At 46.0% G+C, this 13,001-nt stretch overlaps 1 protein-coding gene across 4 annotated transcripts in view; it reads right to left on the bottom strand.

Moving 5' to 3' along the window:
• Nucleotides 1-13,001, bottom strand: part of DEF8 (differentially expressed in FDCP 8 homolog) — an 18,530-nt gene that overhangs the window by 2,957 nt on the left and 2,572 nt on the right. The window contains exons 1-12 of one of the 4 annotated variants that reach the window (XM_072422605.1): nt 12,111-12,365; nt 10,308-10,427; nt 10,017-10,129; nt 9,836-9,936; nt 7,611-7,760; nt 7,358-7,499; nt 6,349-6,513; nt 5,326-5,453; nt 3,818-3,931; nt 2,288-2,368; nt 1,078-1,218; nt 874-983 (exon numbers count right to left, since the gene is read on the bottom strand). In XM_072422605.1, the coding sequence (XP_072278706.1) occupies nt 874-983; nt 1,078-1,218; nt 2,288-2,368; nt 3,818-3,931; nt 5,326-5,453; nt 6,349-6,513; nt 7,358-7,499; nt 7,611-7,760; nt 9,836-9,877 (1,073 nt within the window). In that variant the 5' untranslated portion in view covers nt 9,878-9,936; nt 10,017-10,129; nt 10,308-10,427; nt 12,111-12,365. Of the gene's footprint in view, nt 1-873; nt 984-1,077; nt 1,219-2,287; nt 2,369-3,817; nt 3,932-5,325; nt 5,454-6,348; nt 6,514-7,357; nt 7,500-7,610; nt 7,761-9,835; nt 9,937-10,016; nt 10,130-10,307; nt 10,428-10,534; nt 11,177-12,110; nt 12,443-13,001 lie in introns of those variants that run through there. The other 3 variants (XM_072422602.1, XM_072422604.1, XM_072422603.1) reach the window with 3 other exon arrangements.

Here is a 13,001-nt window from a genome sequence, read left to right as displayed (position 1 = left end):
AACCCTGCTCCCCATGGACACCCCAGACCATAACCCTGCTCCCCATGGACACCCCAGACCAGCGGTCGCCAACCTGTGGCCAGTGAGAAAATTTTGGTGGTCCGAGGCTCTGGCCAGTGCACCCCAGGGGGGTGAGGAAAAGGACCCCGCTTGAGGGGGCGCATCGGCCAGAGTCAGGGACCATGTTCCCAGTACGAATTGCAGGCTCGGGATGTGGGCCGGTTGTGTCTCTGGACAGAACCCACCCACTCTCCTATTAGCAGGCTCAGACCTGCAATGAGTGGGCAGGTTTTGGCATTTGGTCACTCTGGGGAAAATGTTCTCCCCTTTGAGTGACACACGGCTTCCCGTGCATAAGCGGTTCAGGGTCCTTGAAATTAGTAGTCCGTGAGGTCTAAAACTTGGCGACCACTGAGCCAGATCATAACTGCCCCCAGAGGCTACCCAGATCTAAACACTGCCCCACATGGACACCAAAGATCATAACAATGCCCCCCATGGACACCAAAGATCATAACNATGCCCCCCATGGACACCAAAGATCATAACAATGCCCCCCATGGACACCAAAGATCATAACAATGCCCCCCATGGACACCAAAGATCATAATATTGCATTCACAGACACCCAAATCATAACATTGCCCCCACAGCACCCCAAATCATAACACTGCCCCCACAGGCACCCCAATTCATAACACTGCCCCCACTGGCACCCTAGATTATAACACTGCCCCCACAGTCACCCCAATTCATAACACTGCCCCCATTGGCACCCTAGATTATAACACTGACCCAACATGCACCCCAGATCATAACACTGCACCCACAGAATGCCAGAGCATAACAATGGTAATTACATTTGGGTCTCACCTGTGAAACACAGCAGCACATTCCTGGCACACAGATGTGTGACTATCAAATGGGAACAAAATGTCCCCCTCCTTACACAGCTCACATACGAAGCCCTTAGCCTGACAGCGCTGTGGACAAGAACAGAAAACTCAGATTCACAAATTCCTAATGGAAGCCTCACCCCCCTACACCCCACCACAGACATCTCCGATCCCTTCTTACCTCACAGTCCAGCTTGATGTGCTTGGCAAACATAGTGTGTATGTCGGTCAGAGAGCAGCCCAGGCGCCCACTGCTAACATCCAGGAGATCCTGCAAAGAGTACATGTCATCGTTCTCCACAAAGTGCTGACGGTCTTGAAGCTGCAGACAGAAGAGAGTGTAAGCACAGCACAATATGGCCATGAAACAAACATAAATTCTCAATCACAGTGATGACTGAATCATGAGAACGCTTTATTAAGTAATTTAATTTTTTCTGCATGCAGGTCTCTGAGCAATCACAAAATTCAGGAAACCATCCAAACCCTGATTACTGAATTAGACAAATTTACATATATTTTTTCCCACAATCAGAAAGTCCACCAACCATCTAGCTCATCACTGCTGTGATGACATGTAGAGCGGGTATTTACAGAAAACAAGCAACTCTTCACATTGGTGCTTACTTTACAGAGAAATAATAATGAAATGCTGGCTGAAAATGGTTTGAAATAAAGGAAAACCAGCTTTTTGTAAAAAAAGGTTTTCAATCATGAGTATAAAAAAGAGCAGCCTTAACATTCAGGGATGGATGTGTGTGTTGTTATTTACACTGTGACAGGGAGAGAATACAATAACAATGCATGCCAATCTAGTGTCAGCTGGTGCCCAGTCCTTCTAACTTGGTCACACTGTTAGTCAAATTGTCTAGACTGTGGCAGGAGGGCAGAATTGTCAATTCCCCCCTTGGTGACCGTAATGTGCACACAAAACGTGCCCCTTGATGTGCCAATGGTATATACCCTTCCAGCTGAAAACTCTGAATGCACGACTGTGTTTGTTCCTAGTTTTCAGGCCCATTTTTTTGCTTTGTCACAGATTTCTTGTTAAATTCAGTTCTTAATATAAAAGTTTCTGCACGTAAAGCTTTTTCTTAGTTCCCCTACAAAGTTCCAAAAACAGCCATTGTTGGTGGGTAAAAAAACCCTCAGCCTGATACCGATATGCTGAAGGGAACAGAATACAAGAAAACAGTTAAAAAGTAAGAAAACCCCATGAGTAAAGTTTGCACTACTACATTATAATGACTGAAGAATAAAAGTTCAGACTAATTCCTATTAGTGACAGTTTTCTTCTACAATCTCAAACTCCATGAGGACAATATCCCCCGTAAGATCTGAACCCAGGACCTCAGCACTGCTAACCACTTACAGCATGAACCCTTTCTGACCTGTAGAAGCAGCCGAGCCTCCATGGCTTCCTTGCAAGTAATAAAATACGGCTTCATTAGCAGGATATCCTGGCGCAATTTCTGTTGGATGAAGATAGAAATATATGAACCCAATCAGCAGTTACTCCGCCCCATAGTTTTTAAAGCAACTCTCGGATGAAAAATAAAAAATACATTTTTGCATCATTAAAGTATTTTTTTTTAAAGCCATTAGTATAAGTACTGAACCAGTGCAGGTCTCTGACTCCTCCAAACCCACTAAAGCAAAGATAAAACTGTCCCTGGTAAATAAAGAAGCCAATCAGTAGTGCAGGACATGATAACAGAGGTATGCTTCTACTTTCACTGTCCAATCACAGACTAGGGGGAGAAGCATTACCTGTAAAATTGGCGATGTTGAAGAAATTATGTATACAATGAAACTATATTTATTGTTTTTTGTATCGTGTTGTAGTGCTGATACATCTACTAGCTGTACCAATTACATCCCTGAGGAAGCGACAGTCTGCAAAACGCGTTGGATGATCTCAACATATGTAATGTGTACAATGTATACAGCCCATGTATGTTAGAATGTCAATTAGACTCTTCCTAAAATTTCGTACAGGGTAAGAGACATGTATTTTTTAGTTGTTGTGTTTTAATGAAGGAAATAAAAGATTTATGACAATTTTTAGAATATATTCTGCCGTTAAAGTCCCATATCCTTTCGTTTTTGTATTCTTCAATGTATATTGGCAGGATTACAAATGTTAGAAAACTAGACAATATAAATGATAAAAAAGACCTGTAAGTGTTACGGAATTGTAGGCAATGCTGTGTGAATACTAGAACTCTATTTGACGGCTCCCATATATTTATTTAATCTTTGCATTCAACCCTTTGCCTGGAGTTCAACCATGAAGGTGTATTTAGAAGTTAATAAAGAACCCCCCCTTGTATTAACAATTAGGACCTGCATTCAAAACACTTGTCAATTGCAAGACAAAACGGTATGTTATGGTTTTCTTCCATGTCCTCTTCTTTCCCTATAAAATATTACATTACCCCAGCACCAGACTTCTTTATATGGCAAATACATGTCAGCTAGTGACAACATTGAGAAACTGCTGGCATTTCATTTCCCCTAGTGTCACCAACTGAAAACAGAGACTATCCCGTGCCGGAGGACAGCAATGAGCTGGTTGGGAGATATGGTTACTAATCAGACCGCAGTCTTCATATAAGAATGCCAAGGTCTAGTCCTGATATATCCTGACAAACGTGTGCCACCCCAACACATTGGACCTGTTTTTTTTAAGCTCTCCAAGACTGGAGAAGATGGACTATCATAGCAGAACCTGGGTGATCCAGCAAATCTGGAATGGATTTCATGAAATAATTTCCTATTTGGCAAATGTTTTCAATCCTGGACCAGATCCATTTCACTTCTTTTGGATCACCCAGGTTAGTCTATCTTCTTCAGTCTTGGAGAGCTTTAATAAATCAGGCTTGTATGTTTAGTTTTTTTAGCCACTTGGTGTGACTTACCCGAATCTCCACCAGCTCCTCCACATAATTAAATAGTAAAGGGTTAATCTCCCGCAGCTTCAGCACCGGCCGGTTTACCATCAAAGCGAGGTACCGCATACTGCACCGTGACACCTGGAGGTAAAGATAACATTTTGTATTGATAGCTCATATTTAGAGATTTAGAGCAAAATTAGGATCTCAGACCTGGGTTTGGCTCTTTGGTCATATTTGCCACCCATAATTCTTGAAAAAAGACCAGATGGGCTAAAAGATCCCTCTGCTTCATTTGGTTGTCAAATAAATGTATGCATAGGATCTTATACCCATTGCTCATGTTCTTCCCTATAGACCAGGGGTAGGCAAACTCCGGCCTTTAGGCCGGATACGGCCTAGCTAGTAGTGTGCTCTGGCCCAACGCCCCCCTGGCTGATCCGGCCTAATCCCAGCCGGCAAGGGTCGGCAACTCGCGGCTCTGGAGCGGCTCTTGAGCCTCCTTGTTATGCCTCCCTTCCCTATTTACCATTGCCGGCGTTAACACTTCCGCTGCCGGGGTAGGAGCACATTCCCTCTCCTCCGTATGCATTGCGGAAGAGATAGATTTCCTTTCAGGGGCGTTCCCTCTCCTTCGTATGCGTTGCGGAGGAAAGGGATTTCCCTTCAGGGGCGTTCCTGGTGGAAGCCAGAGCCATCAGCACGGGACTCGAGAGAGTGTCCGGCCTAGTGTGCCTTCTTGACCTCCTAAAATGGCCTAGTAGCCGAAAATGTTTGCTGACCCCTGCTATAGACCAATTAGATCCATTTAAAGCAAGTCTGTGTGTGGAGTGAAGAACAACCATTACCCCCCTTCTCCCTAGCACACACTTTTTCTTCCCCTGGCTATGACTGGCTAATAGGATCAAAGAAATGTCTGGTACTTCTGAGTATGTGGACTATGTGATCTTGCTCCCATGTATAAGCAATGCTGGTTGGCAATGGCCACTCCGGCAACAACACTTCTCCAGCACAGGCAAATGTAGGTTCACATTAAACTAGAAGCTGTGACTGCTGCTAAACATTACATTGTGGGATAAAGGAGGCAGTGTATTGCATTACAACGGCACCAAGAGGCTAAGAAGGTATTTTAAAGGGAAGATATGGAACCTTCATGGCAGCTTCTATTCATTTTTGATGAGCTTGAGAGACATGGAGGAAAGAAACAGAAAATCACTCGTCAACGTTAATGATACCCTAAACTGGTGTTTTTATTACCTTTTTATTATAGAAAATCCCTTGAAATAACTTTCGGGTCTTAGGGAACCCCTTCTATATCCACAGCTCGCAGTACATTAGCATGGTGCCAAGTGGGAAGAATTCCTCTTACACTGCCGGCCATTGGGAAGAATGTCACCCTTACAGCCAAAATGATCATTGGTGTCACCTGAACTGACCTGAGAGGTACAAATTCCCCATTGCTCAGGGAAGCTCTGGGGGAACACTGAGACAATGATATACACCAAGGCCCAGGGTTACGTGTGCTCCATGCTTACCTTTCGTGGCTCGAAGTCCCAGTTATGGATAACACGGGCTGGAATGACGGCGAGGTCGTTCCAGTGACAATTTCCGCAGTAGTACTGTCCGGTGTAATCACACTGGCGAGCCTCGTTGGATGAAGTACCTGTATATAAAACAATGAAGACAACCCTGAAAAAACAGAGCATACTAAACTTTCCTATACGGACACAGCTTGTTCTTGGATTAAAGAGAAAGTAAACCTTCAACTATGAATTTCTCCTGTCATCTTTTAGTTAAATATACCATTGAAAGTGTTTTAATATAACCCCCTTATTAAATGCTAACCATTAATATTGCTAGAAATTTCCTGGGCTGTAGTCAGTTTCCAGCTGAGGTCCCAGTGTTATAGAGAAGAGATGATGGTAAGGTGACAACACTGCTACTATATTTAGCATAACTGAGTGAATGTTGTCACTTTAGGATTGGATTGCATTACTAGCCAAGTGAAAAAAATAATTTACAGCCTCAATATGCAAAGATTGGGAAACATCACTTCTGCAATAAGGAACTCGCCTGGTAAAAAGTAAAAAATGGTGTAGTCATGCTTTAACAATGAAAGAGCATTGCATTGTACATTAAAAGAGATCACATGACCTTTTTATTATTCTTTTAAAATTATTCAGCTTGTAAACTGACATTTATTATCATTCTTTTTGTGTACATAAAATTCTAATTTTTATATAAGTGTTGAATACAATGCAGTGATCTCCCCAGCCCCTTTTAACTGGGCGCACCACCCGGTACTTTTCAGCAATCACCCGGCTGTTTTTGGGAGGTTACTGATAAGTTGAGTGACAATACAGGGGTCACCACCCAGCTTGGAAATTCTGTGTTGAGTACTGTAATGCATTTCCATGGTTGTGTGCAATACATGATTGGGTTTCTATTAGGAAAGCCCATCACAATGAGAGGGGGGGGGTCGCTCTTCTTCGAGTCATTCAGCTGTGTGTGTAAACTGAGATCCAGATATCACAACATGATAAATCCTCACTACTTACGTAAAGAGATTGGCGCTCGGCACTCTGCACATCGATAATCCTGGCTGTCCAGTCCGGCTTCAGGACAAATGGTCAACTCGTACTCGGCCTGGTGACTGACCTTTGACCTCACACAGGGCTTAGTGATGAGATTTAGACATTTGCTGTGGCAGCGATAGTAACAACCTAAGGAACGAGAGCAGCAACGGGCAGGTTAATGCTTGCAAAATAAGTTCAGTTTTTAACAGATGCCTTATTTTAAACCCAGTGGTATCATCAGTGGGTCTACATGCAATTCTAAATCACCAATATTTAATTTACCTTCCTGTCCAGGACACACAACAGGAAGAGAAAACCAGAAATAGCTTCACGTCTAAAACAAGTGACCCCATTGGAAGATTGGACCCTACTTCTGGTTTTGGTGACAAGTCTAGCATTTTGAATTTCCCAACAGTTTCCCTTCTTTTGGCAATGGCAACCAGGGCAAAGGGAGGATCTATTCCACCAATGGGAACACAGAAAGTAATAAAACCTGGATCGAGAACCTGGAACCCTTCTCTAATCTATTGAAAACTAAAAACGTTTATTTTTCCATAAATGGCTTCCATCAAATGTGTGATTTCACCCTCAAACTAATCCAGGGGTTGGCGGACTCCGGCCTTTAGACCAGATACGGCCTAATCGGTAGTTTGTTCCGGCCTAACGCCCCCTGGCCGGACTAATGCCGCCCGGCAACCCACGGCTCCGGAGCCGGCAGATCGGTCAGGGGACGTTAGGAACTACCTGAGCTGGAGCCGCTGGAGCTCTGGTGCCGCCCCCTCCGCAATGTATACGGAGGAGAGAGATTTCACTTTAGGGGGCGTTCCCTAGTAATGGGCGGAGTCATTAAGGGCGGCTTGGGCCTAGTGTGCTCCTGCCCACCCCATAATTGGCCTGGTGGCCATAAAACTTTGCGGACCCCTGAACTAAGCTGTCCTACCCTGTGACAGGTACACTTGAATAAGACAATGCAGGTGTCCTATCACTATACCTGTACAGGTGTACCAGGTCTGGATGAGGCCCCAGATGAAGGTGCTGCACTTGTCACACATCTGCTTCACACTCTTGCTCTTCTCTTTGTAGAATCGATGTTCCAATATGATCCGCATGTTGGGTTCCTCCTCATGGGGGTCCTGAATGAAGGAAATGTCATGAGAAGAGGTCAGGATCGTTGTATGGGTTGGGGGTCACTTCCTGTCCCCCTTGTTGTGTCTCCCTATTATTCCATCCCTTCCATCGCTTACCTTGAGTTCCTGCAGCTTGAGTCGGAGATGGATGAGTCTGACCACTGCGTCCTTCTGCTGGTCCGAATGTTCGGGCAGCTCCAGGATCACCTGTTTGCACTCTTCTATCGCCTGTCTCAGCTGCTGGATGTCCGAGGCCAGGAAAAAGCCCTAAGGTCGGAGAAAAAAAACAAGGTTATGGGAAAAAGCCTTAAGGGCCTGGTGATTGGTCCCTCAGGTCAGAGCAGTGCATGCTGGGACAAAAGGGGTGAAAGTCCTGGTTTGGGTCCAGGTTACAAAAGAACTCCCAACCTACTTGTACTGTCCATAGAGCTTACCTGATGCTCCTTTTTTTTTGGTGTAGGTGCAACAATATGCCTATGAGGTCACATGTCTATAAGGTCACATACCCAAAGGGTCACATGCCATGCCTAAGGGGTCACATGCCCATTTGGGGCTAGAGCCACTTTAGGCCTAAATGATGGAGGTCAGAGATCAACTCCGTGTAAGCTCTGACACCATCTGACAAGGAGTATTTGGCAATGATGGGGGCAGAAGGGCAGGGTAGACCTATGAAGATGAATATCAATGGGTCACCCAGCTTTCAAGAGACCCTGTCACTTTGTCACAATGGCACTTATCATGATCTCTCCTACAAATGCCAGAAGTTGTGACTTTTCTCATCTGCGCACCCCCGAAAGCGGACGTGTAAAGACACCACTCCATGGCTCTGTGATGGCCAAGCACGTCCTTCTCACGGATCAGAATACTTAAGCCAGAGGCAGCCAGGAAACAAGGATTATTTTAGGAGATCCAAAATAGCAGCCTCCATACTACTCTAATGACAGGTTCACTTTATTACCGGGGCTGTAGCTATAAAAACCTTTCAGTGGGGCGATCTGTAGACAGTAACCCCTATGGGTTAATAAAACAGAACATGCCCAGAGCCGTCTACAAAATACACAAACACATATCTGGAACTGAACCAGAGAAATGATTGTTTTCCTCGCTTTATTATCAGCGGAATGCGTAGGGTATGTGTGTTCATAATCATCGTCGGTATCAGATTGGCCAAAGTCCGCCATCAGCCTTCCAATCAGGAGGGATTATACAGCCCCGTACACATGGGACAATTGTGATCTGATAGAACAATCTCATCTAAAGTGTGTCTGAAAACAAATTCCACAGCCGACCAATCAGAAGCATGCAATTTTTTGGATTTTTGATCGGACATGTTGGTAAATTCTGATTGTAATTACAAATTGAATGTATGAAGGATATTGTTTTTAATAAACAGGATTTATATAGCGCCAACATATTACGCAGCGCTGTACTTTAAATAGGGGTTGCAAATGACAGACAGATACAGACAGTGACACAGAAGGAGAGGACCCTGCCCCAAAGAGCTTACAATCTAGTACGTGGGGGAATTAACGCACACTAGGAGGGGAGATGAACCAATCGTGTGCTCCCTTCTACCCCGAGATTCACCCCATCCCATGAATACAAGGACAGAATATCGTTCACGTGGTTTTGGACTTCACTGGAAATATTAATTGGATCAATCAAGACCAAACTACAAAAGGGGAGCTGCGGGGAAAACCAGACTGTGATTATATAACATGACTATAAATAAACACGGCACAGTCAGAGCAGCACAAACACGGTTATATAAGAACGTCACAACCCAAAAATGAAAACTATCAAAGCTCACCTGCCTCTAAATGTGCTGCCTGCATTCTTTATGTAACCCTGCTGATCCTGCCAGTAACACACACAATCCTGGGGTGACAACGCTCACACTGAACTGTATCAATGGGGGAAATGTTGTCACCTTACGGCAAGATGTTTGTTACAACTAAATCTCAAAGGGAAGGTGTTCAAAGGGGAGGTGAGCTAGAAGAGGGACCAGCAAGCTCAAGCTGGAATTCCGGAAGGATCAACAGGTTTTCAGTACACAAAATGGGCCATGAGATGGCCATGAATATAAGGACATCATTGGAGTATTTTGATTGGCTGCTCAGGTACCCAGTGCTGTCACATGACAAGGGGGAGAGGTCCCAGCCCTGTGTAAGCTCTAACTCTTATACCGGACCTTCTTTCTTCATTCTTGATGGCTATATTTTGTCAGTCTGGGGTAAGTAGAAGAGGCCGCACCTGGATAAACTAAATGTCAGGTGCAGGTAAGTCCCATACTACACAGCTGTATGTCATTCTAAAAAAAAAGGAAGCTGCTCACTACTTACCACTGGCCTGGAAAAGTGATCCTCCGAGACCCCCAGATCCATCACTCTGTCTGTGCAGCGCAATTCAGGCTCCGGATGAGGAGGGGATCTTGGTGGGGAATCTGGAAGAAGAACGGCTTAGTTATAAATCTAGAAACTGGTGGGACAAATAGCAACGAGGGACGCTGTGACTTCTACTGACCAATCAGCTCTCATCTTATGGCAGGCAAGGTCTAAAAGCTCACTTCTGATTGGTCCCTCATAATAAAAGTGCCTCTGTAGATTGGCGGTTGGTAGTGCTGGGGACCTAGTGGGCTGCCGGATCAAAACAAAGCAATATATTTAGGCAAAGGTATTTAGGGGCAAGAAGGCGGATAGGTGACCAGTCACCCAGTGCAATGTAGACCATGAGCGGGGGCTGGTCACAGGAAGCACTGAGGGCAGAAAATGTATGGGAAGAATTTTGGTAAGTTCCCATCCTGGCAATACCAACCTTTAGTAGGTACCCGCTCTCCGTTCTCACAGGGCTCCTCTTCTCTCGCTTTATTGAAAGGGTTGAGGTGACCCTGGCGGAACCTGGCCAGCTTGTCATTGTATTCCATATCCAGTCACCCTGCAAGACACAGAAGGTTACATATGGAAACAGTCACAGCCCGGGTCACAAACCTGAGGAAACAAAACATGAGATCCTGCCTGTTTCAAGCTGAATTGCAGACTTACTTCTCGCACGGTTGTGCATTAGAATCTGCAGCAAATCTGATAAAGTTCACCTCATTCTCTAGCTGAAGGACATCCAGGATCATCTAAAGCCCCTTTACTTCCTATTCTGGCTCCATTATTTTCCTTCATTGGGTTTCAGTTCTTCCAATCATGGAGACTTGGCATCACATGTTGGCATTACCCATGGTACTCTGCATGCCAGTACAAGCTACCTAGGAATGCCCACTCCTCCAGACTGACATCCACCCATTGGGGTTATTTTGGTGTTACCCCATCAGTGTACTTTTCATGATGTCAGTGGATCTGAATAAGGTATTTATGAAACCTGAAAAGTTATGCTGAAGAATTTTGTTAGAATGTTGATGAAGGTCACACGTTTTCCACTGACCTCTGAAAACTGCACGCCGCGACCTTCCACTGGCATCACCACATGGTAATCCACTGGAATTGGAAAAGCAAAAAAATAGATTCAACCAAGGAAAGCAGCCTGAAAAAGTCTACAAAGCCCAGTTGAGAGAAAAAGGAGGATCAACTAGCGTCAGCGCGCTCCCCGGGTGATCCACTGGCATCAGTACGCTCCCAGGGTTATCCACTACAGAGACACTTTCCAGAGTGATCCACTGGCGTCAGCACCCTCCCAGGGTGATCGCTCCCCGGGTGATCCACTGGCGTCAGCGCGCTCCCCGGGTGATCCACTGGCGTCAGCGCGCTCCCCGGGTGATCCACTGGCGTCAGCGCGCTCTCCCAGGGTGATCCACTGGCGTCAGCGCGCTCTCCCAGGGTGATCCACTGGCGTCAGCGCGCTCTCCCAGGGTGATCCACTGGCGTCACCGCGCTCCCAGGGTGATCCACTGGCGTCACCGCGCTCCCAGGGTGATCCACTGGCGTCACCGCGCTCCCAGGGTGATCCACTGGCGTCAGCGCGCTCCCAGGGTGATCCACTGGCGTCAGCGCGCTCCCAGGGTGATCCACTGGCATCAGCGACCTACCTGGGTGATCCACTGCCATAAGCGCCCTCCCAGGGTGATCCACTACCATCGGCGCCCTCCCAGGGTGATCCACTACCATCGGCGCCCTCCCAGGGTGATCCACTACCATCGGCGCCCTCCCAGGGTGATCCACTGGCAACAGCACGCTCCCAGGGTGATCCACTGGCGTCAGCACCCCCGCCATGGTGATCAGCATGCACCTACAGTAATCCACTAGCATAAATGCACACCCATGGTGATCTGCTGGTATCACGCTACTTCTATGGCAACCCACTAGCAGTAGCGCCCTCCCAGGTCGATCTGCTGGCATGCTCTCATGCTGATCCTCTGGCATCGGTCCGCTTCCATGGAAATTACCCTGGAAGATCTCCCTGGAACCATTCCTTACCTGAGCTTTGCTGCCTCTCTGCAGACACAGGAATAATACACATCTGACCTCACATTCCCAGCAATCACCCCATCTCCTCATCTATACCATGCAGTATTCTGCTTCCTACAAACTCCATGCAGACACCAGGCTCAGCAAACCCAGCACAACAATAACAAGCATATGACCGACCATTCCCGGCCTCCCCCGCATCCCTCACCTCGGCATGTCCAGCCTGTCACCCCCGGGGCCTCTCCTACCAGGAGCGGCCTTCCTCCGGCACCCAGCCGCTCCGATCCTCCCGCTGTCTCCGGTGATCAGACCGGACGAGCCGCTCACATCGCCCGGCACTGCACAGACCCGGCTCCGCCTAGGACAACCCCCTACAGCGACATCTGGTGGCAGGCTTGGGGTACTGCAGGCTAGCATGATGTGACAATTTCCTGCAGTCACCTGTTCTGCACCCAATATGTGCCAATCTGTGCCAATCTGGTGTTTTATGGCTGAATAATCAGTGATGTGCACAGCTAGCTAACAAAAAATAAATTATTTATACATATATACAGGTATATATAGCATATATGCAGTTCTATTATAGAAGTTTTTTTTTATTTGACCCTCTTTATAAGGTTAGGGGCTACTATTCAATTTATTAAACAAGGAATCTGAGATTCCCTCAAACATTCCTTGATGGCAATCAGTTACTGACATACACATGGACCTGGATGATTGCCACCAGGCCATCAGATTTCCTGATTTATGAATAGAGCAATCTGAGATTTACTGCTTTTTTTAACTCTTGATAAGGAAATCTAAAATCTCTGCCCATTGTGAATTTTTTTTTAGAAGAGAAAATAAAATGGAAGAGATAGAAAAGCAAAAGATGAACACACATAGAGACCCTAATTGCAGGGTATACAGCAGCCTTTCTTGGCCTTTTGAAAATGCGGGAACCCTTGAAAAAACTTTCAGGTCTTCAGGGAACTCCTTCTAAAATTACTCTATTCACAGATCATTAGCATGGTGGTCAGTGGGAAGAATGTCACCTTTACAGATAGCCCAAAAGATCCTTAGGGGGTAACTGACACTGCCCATTATTCAGAGAACCCCC

The sequence above is a fragment of the Pyxicephalus adspersus genome, chromosome 9, assembly GCF_032062135.1.
Source record: "Pyxicephalus adspersus chromosome 9, UCB_Pads_2.0, whole genome shotgun sequence".
Classification (NCBI taxonomy): Eukaryota; Metazoa; Chordata; class Amphibia; order Anura; family Pyxicephalidae; genus Pyxicephalus; species Pyxicephalus adspersus.
The sequence above is the reverse complement of the archived record's forward strand: the minus strand, read 5'-3'. Positions and strand labels throughout refer to the sequence as shown.